At 37.0% G+C, this 19,873-nt stretch overlaps 1 protein-coding gene across 1 annotated transcript in view; it reads right to left on the bottom strand.

The window, feature by feature from the left end:
- Positions 1-19,873, bottom strand: part of IL1RAPL2 (interleukin 1 receptor accessory protein like 2) — a 638,741-nt gene that overhangs the window by 26,805 nt on the left and 592,063 nt on the right. Inside the window, exon 7 of the mRNA XM_073888769.1 lies at positions 3,091-3,236. Coding sequence (XP_073744870.1) covers positions 3,091-3,236 — 146 coding nt within the window. The remainder of the gene's footprint in view (positions 1-3,090; positions 3,237-19,873) is intronic.

Consider the following 19,873-nt stretch of genomic DNA (forward strand, 5'->3'; position numbering starts at 1 on the left):
TTTTTTTGTCAATTTTACCTCAATAAAGCTAAAAAATTTTAAACAAAGGAAGTGCAGATACCTTGATTTATCTGGTCATCACAAAGAGAAGGCAGAGAAACTGAAGCAGTCTCTTCCCCCAGATCTGGCAGTGAAGGAGATGAAATGGACCTGGCACACTGATTTAAACTGTACTACAATTTCTAAAATTCTAAACAAAAGAAAACAAAAAACAAAAACAAAGAAAGTGATGGGTAGTATTATTTTATTTAGTGTGTCCAGGAAAAGCTATTAAGTAGGTAATATTTAAGCCAAGACCTATATGAAGAGTGAGTGAGTCATGGGAACAGCAGGGGGAAGAGTGTTCCAGGCTCAGGAAATAGCAAGTGCAAAGACCATCAGCCAGGACTGTGCTTGGTGAGCACAAGAAATAGAAAGGAAGCTAGTGTGTGTGATGTTTGAAACAGATAGGCAGAATGTAGTAGAAAATGAGATCAGAAATCAGAAAAGATTATATCATGCATTGTAGGCCATGGATAGATTTGGGATTTCATTCTGAGTGTAACAGAGAGGGTTCTATAATTGGAGGGTTCTGATTAGAGGAATATGATCTGACTTACATATTAAAAGGATCATTCTGGCTACTGTGATGGGGGACTGTGACTATATGGGGACAAGGAAGAAGCAGGGAGACCAGTTAGGAGGCCATTGCAGTGAGCCAAGCAATTGATGTTTGTGGCTCAGACTAGGGTGGTAACAGTGAAGGTGGGGAAAGTCATCAGAATCTGGACATGTCTTGAATGTAGAGCCATTGGATCTGCTGGTGGACTAGACTAAGTCCCAGGATTTTGGCCTGAGCAACTGGAAGGATGGTGATGGAGATGGAGGAGGCAACTGGAGGATCAGGTTTACAGGGAGGAGAAATCAGAATTCTTGTTTGGGACAAGGGAATCTTGATATGCCTACTAAATAGGTCTACTAGTGGAGTTTTTGAGTAGTTGTTGAATAGGCCGTTAGGAATGTAGCACTGGAGTTTAGGCAAGAAAATCAGGTGGGCTGCAGATATAAATTTGGAAGTTGTCAGCATATATGTAAGTAAGCCTATGAGTTGGAGATGGAATGAAATCATCTAGGGAGTAAGTGAGGGGACCAGAACCCTGGGGAACTCTAATATTTGGAGATGAGAAAGATGAGAATTAATATTCTCAGTTATTCATGCTTTAGATATGTTTCCTTGCAGAAGCCATGGGAGATGGCAGTTATACAGTGTGCTTTGGTTTATACTGTCAGATTATTAGAAATTTTAAGGGCTGCTAGTAGTTGCTTTCCTTATTAAAGAGAAATGGATTTATTTTTAAACTCAAGGCTATTCCTATCTCTGCTGACTGAATGATAGGAAACCTACTACCACCATTATTTTTCCTCATAGTTGTAACAGTATGTATTTGTTGCACAATTTTTTGCTTCATGTTTAATGTTTGTCTTTCTTTGCACTCTCTCTACTCTGAAGCCCCACACAGGCTTGGGGATGTCTATCTTATTCATCACTCTATTTCCCAGTACTTAGCACAATACTTGCTATACATAATCTTCAATAATAAAAGATAACATTCGTTCATTAACCAGATGGGTTCTAAGTACCTATTAGTGGTCAGACATTGCCCAAGTTGCTGAGGATACAGAGGTGCTGCAGACTCTGGCTTGGATGATCTCTAAGCCTAAAATAAGACTAGAATGAGCAGGAACAAAGTGATCTTGCCATAAGGTATCTGGACATGATCAATGTCTGCCCGTTATGTAGGTGGACTATGTGGTTGCCTGGTGCACAGGAGAAGTTATTCAAGTTCTGCATAATAGCAAACACTGAGAGTGACATATTTCACACTATATCATTATCATTTGAGCCTCAAAGTGTCTCTATAATGTAGATATCATTATCCATGTTTTACAGATAAGAAAACTGAGGTTCAGGATGCTTCATCAGGTAAGTTAGTCCTGCTGAACCAAGTAGTTGAATCAGTGGCCAAACCAGGATCTCTTCAACCAGGGTCTCCTGATTTAACTTTCCATATTAGACTCCTTTATATTTAAAAACTCCATTATTTTAAGATGGAATCAAATCCAGCTGAGTAAGAAATGGTACTAGAGAGATAAAAGCATTATTTTCAGAATAATGACATTTTTCTGCTTCCCCTAGAACTGCTTGCTAGTCAAGGTCAAGTATTAGGGTTGGCTGGAAAATAGAAATTCCATCTTGGTTAAGAGGTACAACTAGTAACCTTGTTGACTGAATCTGTTCTATTGCTCTATAGCCTAGACAACAAGAACACTGATTGAGAACATTTGTTCTGTTACATAAACCTTTGCCAATTGCACACATACAGAAATATTTAGCTTTTTGCAGTAATCAAGAGTTGTGGCAGGGTTAAGAGCCAATCTCAGAAGCTGCTCCAGCTGTTGGGATTGTTGTTCCTATATTTGCTTTTATCTCCTTTATCTGTAATTTAGTTTCTTTTCTTTGTCCATTATATACAATATCCACCCTATCTGGAACCAAATTTAGAGAGGGATTTCCATAAATGCCAAAATATTTTAAAGGATATGCACCTGTCAGAGGCCCCTTAACAGCACCAGGTCATATCATGAAATATTGTTTATAATCTTTATTATAACAATTACAAGAATATTATGATATCTCTTCATTATTTTTATTTATATTTTAGTCCAGGAATAAAAAAGTGGTTTTGTTTCTTTTCCAATAATAAAATCCCTAGTTTCTCATTTAAGCAATATAAGATGGTGAAGTACAGAGAAAAATTTGAATGTCAATACCTATCAAATTTTACGTAACACTTATAACCAAGGTACATTTTATCTCACTGAATTTAACACATAACAATATTTCATTTTATTTATCTACTTCCTAATGGATAGAAGATTACAGGCATTTTATGCTAATACCCATAACAAAAGAGATATTTTTTCCTTAAAAAGACAAAATGTTTAATAGAAGTTCATGCTAAATGATAAAATAAGGCCAGAAAGTATATTTAACTTCAATAGTTACTTGGTAGCTAAACAAACCATAGCAATAGTTATAAAAATAAGTACCCTTTTTACGTAGCAGAACACTGGCATGTTTCCGTCCATTTCGGTTTTCTACATGGCAGGTATAATTTGCCAGGTCAGCCTCCACCACTGAATCAAAGATGAGTGCCAATTCAACTTCTTTTTCTCCAAGATGCTCTTTGAGGAGCCTGAAATAAAGACAGTATTCTTGGTTGAATTGGTTTGACTTGGGGAGAGAGCAGCCATGCAAAACTTGCAGTATGTAGCTCACAAGGTCTCCAGTGGGCATGGAGAATCTTAACTCGGTGGTATGTATGGAACCTTCAACATGAAAACACAAAAAGTGACTCTTGATGTGAAGATCAAATGGAAAAGGAAAGAAGTGAGGAATTCACTCAGCAAAAAGAAATATTACCATGCCAGTAGGCTTTGATAAATGAAGCCAACATGATTTGTGTGGCAAAAAGGAGGAAACATTGGGCTCTATGTTCTAAGCTGAATTTATGAAAACAAATTAGATTTTTGCACCATGCCATGAAGGGAAAAAAATGATAGGTGTAGTGTTTGTGTTAGAAGTTAGAGTTTTGACAACAGGGGGTAAGAAGGTAAAGAAATGAGCCCTGAAAATGGTTATCTTATAAAAAGTAAACTGAAAGTGTTTAGTGGCCTTCTATCCCCAAATATCCATAAGAAGTCTGACCTTTACTTTCCTCTTGCATTTGTCTAATGCAAGCACGTGTTCTGTGCCCTAACCTGCCAATGATGCTAGCCCACTGCCGTGGCCCTGCCTTTTCCAGATGCTGTTCCCCATTTGTCTTTCTCCTTTCTCCCCTCACAGGGAAAACCCTCCCCTATGTGACATTTTCTCACAGTCCTGCTTTTTGCTTTCTCAAGTGAAGTTGTAGAGGGCCTTGAATGGCAAGGAATAGGTATTCTTTACAGAGGAACTGAGTTGCCAGAAACCTTTCCTAAGAAGTGTGTTTCCTGTTTCTTCAGAGAGATAGTCTCACCAATGGCCAGCTGCCTCCTGAGTGAGGTGAAAGTGGGTACCCTGCTGACTTTTCTGTTTCCTGCTTTTTTTAAAAAAGGATTTTATTTATTTGAGAAAGAAAGAGAGCGAGAGAGCAAGAGAGAGCATGAGCGGGGCACGGGGGGAGGGCAGAAGGAGAGGGAGGAGCAGACTCCCCACTGAGCAGGAAGCCCAACTCAGGGCTGGATCCCAGGACCCTGAGACCATGACCTGGGCCCAAGGCAGACACTTAACTGAATGAGCTATCCAGGCACCCTGTCTCCTGCTTTTGACCAGGGAAAAAGTAAATTGCAAATCTACGTGGTGGCAATCATGCCTTTAAGTTCTGCGGTGAGGTTCTTTTTTTAAGATTTATTTTATTTGAGAGAGAGAGCAGGGGGAGGGGCAAAGGAAGAGGGAGAGTGAGAATCCCCAAACAGACTCCCCGCTGAGGATGGAGTCTGACGCAGGGCTCCATCCCAGGACCCGGAATCCAGTTGGATGCTTAACTGACTGAGCCACCCAGGGGCCCCTGGGGTGAGGTTCTCAAATACATGTATTTGCAAGATAGAAAACTGGAGCACTGGAGTTAATTCTCATATCCTTTTTGGACACCTGGTTATAAATGCAGAAAAGAACCCTCTGATTTACTGGCATTTAGCAAAAAGTTGGAAAAGACAACTATGCTCAGAGAAAAATGGATTCTAAGTACAGGCCTCCAATTTACAAGTTTAAGCTTGACCCTTACAAAGTCATTACGTCAATGGTGCCTTAATTTAACTCAGCTTTAAGTTGGGAAAAATACCTACCCTACTCAACTTTGTCGTGAGGGTAAAATGGGTTAATTTAAAAATTAAATAGCATTGTATACATGCAAAGCAATGTTAATAAACATCAACATTTCATTATCAAAAGTAGATTGTTTACATTTTGGCTCCTACAAAAATATTTATATTGATATTTATTGATATTTAAAATTCGATTGGCTTAATCTCTTCTGGTTCCCCTTTGAGAGAAAGAAGACTTAAAGTTGGGGTGGTGGAGGAGAGTTCCTGGAATCTGAGTCTCCCACACAGAAATCTGAAGCCCAGATTATATTCCAAATAGCCATGCTTTTAAAACTAACCCTGTTTCTGTACCCTCCCAATGATACACATATCTGAGAGTTTTTGCAGAATATGTGAAAGAAAGACACTAAAGAGGCTGGCTTTGGAATGGAGGAAACAAATGAGAGGATCCTGGGAGATACTTCAAGTAACTTCAGAAGCATTTTATTCCAAGGATTAACACTGAAGGCAAATTATATGCAACAGCAAATACCAGAAAAAATAGAAAATAATAAGTGCAGGTGACAGAAATTACCACCTTCAAAAATTTTATTTAGTCAAGACCTATTCTTAAAAACTAATACTAAAATGCCTTGGAAATTGTCATTCTCATCCTTACAATAAGAAAAACAGCTGAAGAAAATTAAAATTAACAATTATTAGATCCATCAGAGAGTTGAGGTCACAGGGTAAACCCCTGCTCCAGAAACTTCAGACACGCAAATACTGAGAATCACAGTATAGTGGGAGCAGAAACAAAGAAGCAAGAACCAGTACAGATAGAAACAAACTATAACTGATAAGTCACTGTAGGGCCACTACACACTAACCAGAAAGTTTGAAAACTCCATTAGATCTAATCTTTGGGGTACCCCATATTTTCAAGAGGTTTGTTTCTAGGAGCACTACCAGGGTCTTAGGGTGAAGATCACAGAAATGTTTCCCTATGTTTCTGTCAGGGAATTAAGAAAAGCAACTATCTTGAAATGAGCCCAGAGCACTCCCTTCTTCTTAACAAAGGCCTGCCCTGAAAGGAAACTCTTTTATCAGAGCCTAAACTACTTGGATTTTACCAAACCCAACCTTCCCGAGGGAAGGGAAATACAATACCCAACTCCAGCCCCTTCAAACTTTCCTGTCTCACTTAAAAAAAGGAAGAAAGCTGAGAAGTTGTGAGGGTCAAAGTTCAGAGTCACAGGCTCACTAAAGGACTGAGACTTTATCATAGGATTATAGAATGCTTACCACCACATCAATCAGGCTCCTGTATGATAACAAGGACTTTCAGCTGAAAGAACTGCAAAGCTCAGACCCTATTTAAGAAGGAGTCTCTAGGAAAACACAAAGAAAACAGTGGAGACATAAACAAGTACATTATAGGAAATTTTAGCTTCTTACACCTACAACTAGAGCAAACACTAAACCCAGCCTAACAACACAAATATAAAATCTCACACTAAAAGCCTATTTACTTCAGTTCCTCTTACCTGATACATAATATGTGGTTTTCAAAAACAAAAAAAGTTACCAAAAAAAAGTTAAAAAGGAAAAAAAAGAAAGAAAAACCAACAACTCCCCACAAAAAAAAAAAAACCCAAAGAAACAAAAACCCAAAGAACGCAGTCTGAAGAGACAAAACATGCATCAGAATCATATTCAGATATGGCAGAGATTTTGGAATGATCAGACTGGGAATGCAAAATAACTGTGTTTAATATGTTAAGGGATTCAATGGGAAAAGTGAACAATATATATCAACAGATGGGTAATGTAACCAGAGAGATGGAAACTCTAAGAAAAATCAAAAGAAAATGATAGAAATAAAAACACAGTAACAGTAATAGAAATAAAAAATGCTTTTCATGGGCTCATCAGTAGACTGGATAGAGGTGAAGAAAGAATTAGTGATCTTGAAGATACATCAATAGAAATCTCCTAAACTAAAATGTAAATAGTAAAAGGTCTGAAAAAATGGAATAAAATATGAAACTCCCAAAGGATAATTACAAAAAGGGTAAGACACGTGTAATGGAAATACCAAAATGAGAAGAAAGAAAGGAATAATTAGAAATATCTAATTAGAGCTGAAAATTTTCCAGAGTTAAAGACTCCAAACCACAGATTGTAGGAAGCTAAGAGAATACCAAGCAGAATTAATACTAAAAAATGTACACGTTGATATATCATATTCTAACTGCAGAAAATCAAAACAAAGAGAAAATCTTGAATAATGCAGAGGAAATAAAAGTACCTATACAAGAACAAGAATAAGAAATACATCAGATTTGGGAGAAAAAGATGGCAGAGGAGTAAGGGACACTATTCCAAATGGTACCCGGAATTGAGCTGGATATCTACCAGACTACTCTGAACACACATGAAATCAGCCTGACATGTAAGAAGATAGATCTGGATCTCTACAAACAGAATATTGCAGGCAGCTGGTTTTGAGGTATGAAGCGGGGAGCAGTGATTCCGCGGGCAGATATCAGAAGATAAATGGAAGGGGGAGGGAGCCATGAGGATCTTACACCCCTGGTGAGCGATAGCTTCCCACGATGGGGACAGGGCACAGACCGGTAGTGGTGGGGAAAGGACTTTAGGGCAGCCCTAGGGACTGAAACCTGGAGTGGCAGGGCTGCGTGTGCAAACTGGGGGTGGTTGGCAGTTTTAGAAGCACAAAGGGCAGAGATGTGTCCCCGTGCCCCGACCTGGAAGTGAGGACTGGGAACGCTGCTGAGGGGCGCACAACCCAGGACGCTGCAGTTTATAGCAGTACAGACAGAAACGGAGATAATGTGGCCGGGAGAGCTCACTGAAGTGCAGACTGCAATCTCTCTGCTCTGAGGCAGAGTGTTGGAAACATTCTCTTCTGCTCTGACTCTCGGAAGAGAGGCAGAAAGCCACCAGAGAACAAAAGCCCCAAAAAACTGGTTTTCACTGAGCCCAGCCCCACCCACAGGAGGCAGGGCAACTCTGCCCAAACAGGGGTGCCTGAGTAACAGTGTGGCAGGCCCCTCCCCCAGAAGACAGGCTGGGAGAACAAGAGGCTGACAACCCTAAGGTCCTTATAAAACAGGTGCATCTTGCTTGCATTGTGGTCAATAATTTGGACTCTGTACATTCCCTCAACAACCCCTCAACAGAATGACTAGGAGGAGGAACCCCCCAAATAAGAAAGAATCAGAGACTGTGACTTCTGCCACAGATTTACTAATGGATAAAGATATAACCAAGATGTCGGAAATGGACTTCAGGGTAGCAGTTCTAAAGACAATAGCTAGAATGGAGAAATCAATTAATGACTACAGAGTCTCTAAGGGCAAAAATGAAAGCTGAACTGGCAGAACTTAAAAATGCTATCAATGAGATCCAATCTAATCTAGATCATCTAACAGCTAGGGTAAGCGAGGCAGAAGAACGAATTAGTGATCTAGAAGACCAATTGATGGAAAAACAGGAGGCCAGGGAGAAACAACTCAAAATCCATGAAAACAGAATCAGAGAAATAAGTAATAGCACGAAACGTTCCAATGTCAGAATTATTGGGGCCCTGAGGGGGTGGAGAGAAAGAGAGGACTAGAAGATATATTTGAGCAAATTGCAGCTGAGAACTTCCCTAATCTGGGGAATGAAACAAACATTCGTGTCCTAGGGACAGACAGGACCCCTCCCAAGATCAAGGAAAACAGGCCAACACCCTGGCATGTAATAGTAAAACTCACAAATCTTAGAAACAACAAAAACATCTTAAGGGCAGGTAGGGGGAAGAGATTCCTTATGTACAGAGGGAAGAACATCAGAATAATGTCAGACCTATCCATAGAGATCTTGCAAGCCAGAAAGGTCTGGCAAGACATATTCAGGGTACTAAACAAGAAGAACATGCAGCCAAGAATACTTTATCTGGCAAGGCTGTCATTTACAATGGATGGAGAGATGCAGAGCTTCCGAGACCAGCAGAAACTGAAAGAATATGTGACCACTAACCTGGCCCTGAATGAAATATTAAGGGGGTTTTTATAAAAGCAGAAAGACCCCAAGAGTGATATACAACAGAAATTTACAGGGACGATCTATAAAAACAAGGTCTTCACAGACAACATGATGACAATAAATTTATATCTTTCAATAATCACTCTCAACGTGAACAGCCTAAATGTTTCCATAAAACAGCACATTATTGAAGATTGAATAAAAAGGACTCATCCATATGCTGTCTGCAAGAGACTCATTTTGAACCTAAAGATACATCCAGACTGAAAGTGAAGGGATGGAGATCCATCTTCCATGCCAGCGGACCTCAAAAGAAAGCTGGGGTAGCAATTCTTATATCAGAAAAATTACATTTTAAACTAAAGACTGTAGTTAGAGACACAGAAGGACACTATATCATTCTTAAAGGGTTTATCCAACAAGAAGATCTAACAATTGTAAATATCTATGCCCCCAACATGGGAGCAGCCATGTACACAAGCCAATTGTTAACCACAATAAAGAGTCATATTGATAACAATACGTTAATTGTAAGAGACCTCAATACTCCACTCTCAGCAACAGACAGATCATCTAAGCAGAAAAATCAACAAAGAAACAAGAGCTTTGAATGACACATTGGACCAGATGGACCTCATAGATATATACAGAACATTCCACCCTAAAAGAACAGAATACTCATTCTTCTCGAGCACACATGGAACTTTCTCCAGAATAGACCACATACTGGGTCACAAATCAGGTCTTCACTAATACCAAAACATTGAGATTATTCCCTGCATATTCTCAGACCATAATGCTTTAAAACTGGAACTCAAACACAAGAAAAAATTTGGAATAAATTCAAAGACTTGGAAGCTAAAGACCACTCTGCTCAAGAATGTTTGGGTCAACCAAGAAATCAAAGAAGATCTTAAACAATTCATGGAAACCAATGAGAATGAAAACACATCGGTCCAAAACCAATGGGATCCTGCAAAGGTGGTCCGAAGGGGGAAATACATAGCCAGCCAAGCCTCACTGAAAAAAATAGAAAAATCCCAAATTCACCAGCTAACTCTACACCTTCAAGAACTAGAGAAAAAGCAACAAATGATGCCTAAGCCATGCATTAGAAGATAAATAATTAAGATTAGAGCAGAGATCAATGAATTAGAAACCAGAAACACAGATCAGATCAACAAAACTAGAAGCTGGTTCTTTGAAAGAATTAATAATATCAATAAACCACTGGCCAGATTTATCCAAAAGAAAAGAGAAAGGACCCAAATTAATAAAATTATGAATGAAAGGGGAGAGATCACGACTAACACCAAGGAAATAGAAACAATTATTAAAAATTATTATCAAAAACTATATGCCAAGAAACTCAGCAATCTGAATGAAATGGATGCCTTCCTGGAAACCTATAAGCTGCCAAGACTGAAACAGGAAGAAATTGACAACTTGAATAGGCCAATAACCAGTAACGAGATTGAAGCAGTGATAAAAAACCTCCAAAAAACAAGAGTCCAGGGCCTGATGGATTCCCTCGGGAATTCTACCAAACATTCAAAGAAGAAATAATACCTATTCTACTGAAGCTGTTTCAAAAAATAGAAAGAGAAGGAAAGCTTCCAGACTCAGTCTATGAGGCCAGCATTACCTTAATCCCAAACCAGGCAAAGACCCTATCAAAAAGGAGAATTTCAGACTGATATCCTTGATGAATATGGATTCGAAAATCCTCAACAAAATCCTAGCTAATAGGATCTAACAATACATTAAAAGGATCATCCACCACGACCAAGTGGGATTTATCCCTGGGATGCAAGGGTGGTTCAACATTCGCAAATCAATCAATGTGATAGAACACATTAATAAGAGGAGAGAGAAGAACCCTATGGTCCTTTCAATTGATGCAGAAAAAGCATTTGACAAAATACAGCATCCTTTCCTGATTAAAACTTTAGAGTATAGGGTTAGAGGGAACATTCCTCAAATTCATAAAATCCATCTATGAAAAATCCACAGCGAATATCATCCTCAATGGGGAAAAGCTGAGAGCCTTTCCCTTAAGATCAGGAACACGTCAAGGATGCCCACTCTCTTCCCTATTGTTCAACATAGTACTAGAAGTCCTAGCAACAGCAATCAGACAAGAAAAAGAAATAAACGGTATTCAAACTGGCAAAGAAGAAGTTAAAATCCTTCTCTTCACGGATGACATGTTACTTTATGTGGAAAATCCAAAAGACTCCACCCCCAAATTACTAGAACTCATCCAGCAATTCAGTAATGTGGCATGATACAAAATCAATGCACAGAAATCAGTTGCTTTCTTATACACTAACAATGCAACTGTGGAAAGAAAAATTAAAGAAATGATTCCATTTACAATAGCACCAAAAACCATAAGATACCTCGGAATAAACCTAACCAAATATGTAAAGGATCTATACTCTAGGGACTACAGAACACTCATGAAAGAAATTGAAGAAGACACAAAAAGATGGAAAAATATTCCATGCTCATGTCTTGGAAGAATAAACATTGTTAAAATGTCTATGCTACCCAGAGCAATCTATACCTTCAAAGCCATCCTGATCAAAATTCCAATGACATTTTTCAAACAGCTGGAACAAACAATCCTAAAATTTGTATGGAATCAGAAAAGACCCCGAATCACCAAGAAAATGTTGAAAAGGAAAAACAAAGCTGGGGGCACCACGTTGCCCAATTTCAAGCCAAATTTCAAAACAGTGATCACCAAGACAGCATGGTACTGTTACAAAAACAGACATATAGATCAATGGAACAGAATAGAGAGCCCAGATATGGACCCTCAACTCTATGGTCAAATAATCTTTGACAAGGCAAGAAAAAATATGCAATGGAAAAAAAACAGTCTCTTCAATAAATGGTGCTGGGAAAATTGGATAGCCACATGCAGAAGAATGAAACTTGATTATTCTCTAACACCATACACAAAGATAAACTCAAAATGGATGAAAGACCTCAATGTGAAACAGGAATCCATCAAAATCCTAGAGGAGAACATAGGCAATGACCTCTTTGACATCAGCCACAGCAACTTCTTTCAAGATACATCTCCAAAGGCAAGTGAAACAAAAGCAAAAATGAACTTTTGGAACTTCATCAAAATAAAAAGCTTCTGCACAGCGAAGGAAACAGTCAACAAAACAAAGAGGCAACCCACAGAATGGGAGAAGATACTTGCAAATGACACTACAGACAAAGGGCTGTTATCCAAGATTTATAAAGAACTTCTCAAACTCAACACCCAAAAAACAAGTAATCAAGTCAAAAAATGGGCAGAAGACACGAACAGACACTTCTCAAAGAAGACATACAAATGGCTAACAGACACATGAAAAAATTGTTCATCATCATTTGCCATCAGGGAAATTCAAATCAAAACCACATTGAGGATACCACCTTTCACCAGTTAGGATGGCAAAATTGACAAGGCAAGAAACAAGAAATGTTGGAGAGGTTGTGGAGAAAGGGGAACCCTCTTACACTGTTGGTTGGAATGCAAGTTGGACAGCCACTTTGGAAAACAGTGTGGAAGTTCCTCAAAAAATTAAAAATAGAGCTACCCTATGACCCAGCAATTGCACTCCTGGGTATTTACCCCAAAGGCACAGATGTAGTGAAAAGAAAGGCCATATGCACCCCAATGTTCATAGCAGCAATGTCCACAATAGCCAAACTGTTGAAAGAGCCGAGGTGCCCATCAACAGATGAATTAATAAAGAAGATGTGGTCCATATATACAATGGAGTATTACTCAGCCATCAGAGAGAATGAATAACAAACTTTTGCATCAACATGGATGGGATTGGAGGAGATTATGCGAAGTGAAATAAGTCAAGCAGAGAAAGTCAATTATCATATGGTTTCACTTATTTGTGGATCATAAGGAATAGCACGGAGGACATTAGGAGAAGGAAAGGAAAGATGAAGGGGATGGGAATCAGAAGGGGAGATGAACCTTGAGAGACTATGGACTTTGAGAAATAAACTGAGGATTTTAGAGGTGAGGGGGGTGGGGGGATGGGTTAGCCTGGTGATTGGTATTAAGGAGGGCACGTACTGCATGGAGCACTTGCTGTTATATGAAAGCAATGAATCATGAAACACTACATCAGAAACTAATGATGTATGGTGACTAACATAACATAATAAAATTAAATTAAATTAACAATAAGAAATACATGAGATTTATCTTTAGAAACCATGCAAGCAAGGAAAGTAGAGTGAAACAGTTGAAGTGTTGAAAACAACAACCACCAACCTAAAATACTGTATCCATCTAAATTATTCATCAAAAGTGAAGGAGAAATAGAGTTTCTCAGGCAAAAACTGAGGGAACTTGTTGCCAGTAAACCTGTCTTGCAAGCAGTGTTAAAATTTCTTTAGAGAAAATCAAAATGATATAGGTCAGAAATTTGGATCTATATAATGAAAGGAGTGTTAGAGAAGAAATAAATGAAGATAATATATATTTTTTTCTATTCATGATTTATCTAACATGTCACATTTTGTTTAGAACAAAATAATAGAAAATAGCAGTTATATGAAAAATAAGTTCAGAGGATCTATTATACAGCATGGTTACTATTAGTTAATAATATGGTATTGTATACATGAAAGTTGCTGAGAGTAGATCTTAGACTTTCTCACTTCATTTAAAAAAAGAGTTAATTCTGTTAACTGTGTGAGCTGATGGATGTGTTAATTATCTTGATCTTGATAATCATTCTACAATATATATGTATATCAAATCACATTGTACACTTTAAATATATACAATTATATTTGTGAATCATTTTTAATAAAGTTAAAAATGTGAAAACAATAACATCGATGTATTTAGTGATTGTAGTTTATGGATAAGTGAAATTAATGACTGTTTTAAGGTACCTGCACTACATGTGAAGCAGTATAGTATTATTTGAAAATGGACTTAGATTAGTTATAAGTGTATATTGCAAACTGTAGGCTTACCACTAAATTTTGTAAGAGTACAACTGATATGCTAAGAAAGAAGAGAAAATAAAAGCACATAAAATGTTCAAAAAAAAAAGAGAAGCCACAAAAAGGAAATTAAGCAAATAATACCATCCATTGGCAACAAAAATAATAAAGTACTTAGGAATAAACTTAACCAAAGAGGTGAATGATGTGTATAGTGAAAATTATAAAATGCTGATGAAAGAAATTAAAAAAAACAGAGATAAATGGAAAGACATCCTGTATTCATATATTGGAAGAATTAATATTGTTAAAATGTTTAAACCATCCAGAGTGGTCTATAGATTCAGCATAACCCCTATCAAAATCCCAATGGTGTTTTTTATAAAAATAGTAAAAATATCTTAAAATATATGGAACCACAAAAGACTCCAAATAGCTAAAAAAATCTTGAACAGGAAGAGCAAAGCTGGAGGGATCACAAGTCCTGATTTCAAATTATATCACAGAGCTACAGTAACCAAAACAGTATGGATTAGTATAAAAATAGAAATATAGACAGAACAGTATAGGGCACTGAGAAATAAATCCACAACCCATAGTCAACAGATCTTCAAAAAGCATGTCAAAAATACACAATGGGGAAAGGATAGTCTCTTTGGTAGGTAGTATTGGAAAAACTTTATATCCACATACAGAAGAATAAAATTGGACCCTTACCTCACATCATATACAAAAATCAATCCAAAAAGGATTAAAGAGAAACATAAAATGTGAAACCATAAAACTACTAGAAGAAAACATAGCGAAAAACTTTTTGACATTGGTCTAGGCAATGATTTTCTCTTGTATAAGATACCAAAAGCACAGGAAAGCAAAGCAAAACAAACAACAAACAAAAAAGAAAGACAAGTGCATCAAACTAAAAAGTTTCTAAAATACCATATCATCTCATTTATATGTGGAATCTAAAAAAAGAAAAAAAAAAACAAGCTCATAGATACAAAGACCAAATTGGTGGAGAGGCAGAGGGTTGAAGGGTGGGCAAAATGGGTGAAGGGAATTAAAAGGTACAAATTTCCAATTACAAAATACATAAGTGATGGGGATGTAATGTACAGCATGGCAACTATAGTTAATAATACTGTGTTATATATTTGAAAGTTGCTAATAGAGTAAATCTTAAAATTGCTCATTATAAGAAAAAAATCGGTATGTATGGTGACAAATGTAACTAGACTTATCGTGGTGATCACTTTGCAATATATACAAATATAAAATCATTAGGTTGTACACATGAAACTAATATAATGTATGTCAATTATGTTTCTATCAAAAAAGAGAGTGGAAGGGGCACCTGGGTGGCTCAGTTGGAAAAGTATCTGACTCTTGATTTCAGCTCAGGTCATGATCTTATGGTTGTGAGATGGAGCCCCACATTGGGCTATGCACTGGACGTGGAGCCTGCTTAGGGAGGGGGGTGGGGGGGATGGGTTAGCCCAGTGATGGGTATTAAAGAAGGCACATTCTGCGTGGAGCACTGGGTGTTATGCACAAAGAATGAATCATGGAACACTACATCAAAAACTAATGATGGATGGTGATTAACATAACAATAAAAAATATTTAAAAAACTAATGATGTAATGTATGGTGATTAACATAACATAATAAAATTAAATTAATAATAAAAGTCACCTAAAGAATGCTAGTCAAAGGTGACAGTTATATACCAGTACCTAGCATTGCATAATTGTTTGAGAAATATTTATTCACCCAAAGTTGGACACAGGTTGTTTATGTATCTTGGCTATTATTAATAATGCTGCAATGAGCATGAAGGTGCATATATCCTTTTGAATTAGTGTTTTTATTTTCTTTGGATAGATACCCAGTAGGAATTGCTGGATAAAATGGTAGTTCTATTTTTAATTTTTTGAGGAACCTCCATACTGTTTTTCACAGTGGCTGCACCAGTTTGCATTCCCACCAACAATGTACAAGGGTTCCTTTTCTCCACATGCCTACCAACACTTGTTATTTCTTGTTTTTTTGATACTAGCCATTCTTAGAGATGTAACGTGATATCTCATTGTGGTTTTGATTTACCTTTTCTTGAAAATTAGTGATGTTGAGCATCTTTTAATGTGCCCTTTGGCCATTAGTATGTCTTCTTTGGAGAAATGTCCATTCAAATCCTCTGCTTATTTTTAAATAGGATTATTGTGTATTTTTTTGTTATTGAATTGTATAAGTTTTTAAAATATACTTTGAATATTTGAAAAAAAGATTCTCTCTCTCCGTCTCCTCTTTCCCTTCCCTCCCACTCTCTCTGGAAAAAAAAGAGAGTGGAAAGGTAACTTAGGGAATAGGAGAAAATATTTGCAAACTATATATCTGATAAGGGGTTAAAACCCAAAACATATAAGGAACTCTTACAACTCAATATAAAAACAAAACAAATAACCTTATTAAAAGTGGGCAAAGGACCTGAATAAATATTTCTCCAAAGAAGACATATAAATGGCCAATGGGTATAAAAAAAGTTGCTCAACTTCACTAGCATTAGGGAAATGCAAATCAAAATCAAAATGAGATATCATCTCCCACCTGTTAGAATGGCTATTATCAGAAAGACAAAAGATGAAATTGCTGGCCAGGATATGGATATAAAGGAACCCTGTACACTGTCGGCTGGAATAAAATTGGTGCAGCCGCTATGGACATCAATCCAGATATTCCTCAAAAAATTAAAAATAAAACTACCATATGACCCAGCAATCCCACTTCTGGGTATATATGCAAAGGAAACAAAATAAAGATCTCAGATATTTTCACTCTCATGTTCATTGCAGCAGTATAATAATAGCCAAGATACAGAAACAGCCTGTGTCCATCAATAGAGGAATGATTTTAAAAAATGTCGTTTACATATACAATAAAATATTATTCAGTCTTAAAAAATAAGGAAACTTTGCCATTTGCAACAACATAAGGGAACCTGAAAAATAGTATGCAAAGCGAAATAAGTCAGAAAATGAAATATACTATATGATATGATATCATTTATATGTGGAATCTCAAAATACCAAACTCATAGTAACAGAATAGAATGGTGGTTACGCCGAGATGGAGGAAGAAATGAGGAGATGCTGGTCATTCAGGTATATAAGGAGTAAGTTCTAGGGACCTAATATACAGCATGATGACTATAGTTAGTAATAAGTTTACTGTATACTTGAAATTTGCTGAGAGTAAATATCAAGTGTTTTCACCATACTCACACAAAAACTGGTAAGTATGTATGGTGGTGGATAAGTTAATTAGCTTGATTATGGTTTAACTTGATTTGTAACATATACATATACCAAAATATTATGTTGTATATCTTAAACACAAACAATTTTTATATTTATACCTCAACAAAGCTGGAAAATTTTAAAAATCTAGCATGAAATAAAGTGAAGAGATTTGATTCCCCCAAAATAAAATAAAATATCTAATTCCAAATACTATTCATCCTAAATAGTCCCTTAAACAAAATTGAGCCCTCTTATGATGTCTAGGTATCTTGCACAGTCTCTGGGTTATTATTATGAGTAATCATTGTCCAGGAATGATGATTGAGAATATCAAGAACAGGAATATGTTTTTAAAAACCTCTTAAATTCTTTCTTTTAATGTCATTTTTAAAGTACCTATTAAAACCTGATTGTGACCAGGATCAAACCTATAGTCTGACAAAATCAGATTTATTGACTGAATGCATTGTGGGTGGGATACTTCAGAATAACTGTGGATCATTCCTCAGTTGAAGGTAGGAAGAAAGCATCTTTTGTAATGTTTGGATTTCCACTGAATGATTCTGAGTCGAGTCTAGGAAAGCCCTGATAAATTCTGGATTGGTTGGGATTTTTAAGGTAGGATTGGGAGAAGGGAGGATTGACTAGGGGTTGAGAACTGTCATGAGGCAAGGATGGCTTAGCAATTGGGTATTCCCAGTAATATATGAAAATAGAAAATAGGTATGGGGCATCACTGGTAAGAAAGCAGTAGTCACTCAAAAGAGGTGGGGGTCGTTATGGCATTTTACAATTGCTGCATGACCTTGGGAGAAAAAGTGTTTTCTGTTAACTTTGCAGCTGGCTTTATCTGTCTGTCCTCCCAGGCTGATTAATAGCAGGACTGCTTATTCTCAGTTCAGACTGATTTTCACTCTTTCAGTCCCGGGCCAGTTTTGACTCTACATCCTAAATGTGGTGTACAACAAACCATTCCAGGCAACTGAAGATTCTTGCTGTTGTGTTTTGATGAATTCAGTCTAGCTCCACTGGAACAGTGAACAAACTGCCCAGGGACAGCTCTTCCTCAATCTCTAAACCATTTTTTTTTATTCTGTAAAATAAACTGATACTCTTTTTTCCCACTTATTTATTTATTTATTTTTAAATTTTATTTTATTATGTTATGTTAGTCACCATAAAATACATCATTAGTTTTTGATGTAGTGATCCACGATTCATTGTTTTCCTTTAACACCCAGTGCTCCATGCAGTACATGCCCTCCTTAATACCCATCAGTGGGCTAACCCATTCCCCTCCCCCCCTCCCCTCTAGAACCCTCAGTTTGTTTCTCAGAGTCCATAGTCTCTCGTGGTTCATCTTCCCCTCCAATTTCCACCCCCTTTCGTTTTTCCCTTCCTTCTCCTAATGTCCTCCATGCTATTCCTTATGTTCCACAAATAAGTGAAACCGTATGATAATTGACTTTCTCTGCTTGACTTATTTCACTTAGCATAATCTCCTCCAGTCCCATCCATGTGGATGTAAAAGTTGGTTATTCATCCTTTCTGATGGCTGAGTAATATTCCATTGTGTATATGGACCACATCGGTACTCTTTATATCAGATGACTATCACGAAAATCCCAATGTTATTAAGGATGCCAAAATGCTTTTGTAATTTACTGTGTAGTAAAAAAAACGAAGAGGATTTATTATTAATTATTATTTGCTAATTATAGATTCTTGTCTAGAGTAGCTTATAATATGATATTATATTTGATACTGGACATCTAGAGTCTGCTCAATAAAAGAAGAGATATAACAAATATGTTAGGTAGGCTTTAAATATTTTATGCATAGGTCAATGCTAAGATCCACTGTGGAACTACAACTGTGAAGAGTAGAGTCATCACTCCTCTAAAATTCATCCTTCAGATAACTGGCAATTAAGACTGCTCCTAGGTAAAACTATGCTGCTTATGAAGTTTACTTTTCCACTGAAGCCTCTTCATGACTTACAAAATCTACATTCACATATAAGTCATAAGATTTGAAACATTTAAATCAAAGGCAAAGTGATGGATCGGTGTTCCTTCTTCCAATGAGATGAGCTGAGAATGGAGGAAAAGGAGAGATGTGTGTGTGTGTGTGTGTGTGTGTGTGTGTGTGTGTGTGTTTGTGTGTGTGTGAGCTCAATTTGAGGAAGGCCAGAGCAGATGGGGTGCTTCAAAGCCCTGAAAAAGTATGGTGGGAGGTTGTCAAAACAGAGCACATATTTTGCCTTGGGCTGCCTGGGACTTCAGTAGTTTATACTTGGGGGACAAACTACATATTCACAGCTCTGTATTTTTTTAATGGATTAGTTATTAAAAGGTTACTTTGCATCTTTAATATAGGCTTGCTTTATTTCAAGAATAAAATCTTTTTGTACCTGTACCACATTCCCTTCTTTGTTAAGAGCATTTTACTCATTCAAGGAAAGGATGTTAAGGTGAACAGATGGAATCAGAAGGCCAGAAAGTGGTGGAAGTAGGAGTGAAGAAAAGGAAACTAAAACCAAACAAAGCCCGTATACAACTTGTAGCCTTTCAGGAATTGAAACTAAATACAATTATTTGCATTTTAAGAAGCTTGTTTGAAAAACCTTAAGATAAATTGAATATGTTTTTCAGCTCAAGAATTATAAAAGATTTGGTAAACTTTTTGTGGTATTGCCTAAGGGGAAAAACA

This window comes from Callorhinus ursinus, unplaced genomic scaffold (assembly GCF_003265705.2).
Source record: "Callorhinus ursinus isolate GAN/ISIS: 27379988/994484 unplaced genomic scaffold, GSC_fseal_2.0 scaffold95, whole genome shotgun sequence".
NCBI lineage: Eukaryota > Metazoa > Chordata > Mammalia > Carnivora > Otariidae > Callorhinus > Callorhinus ursinus.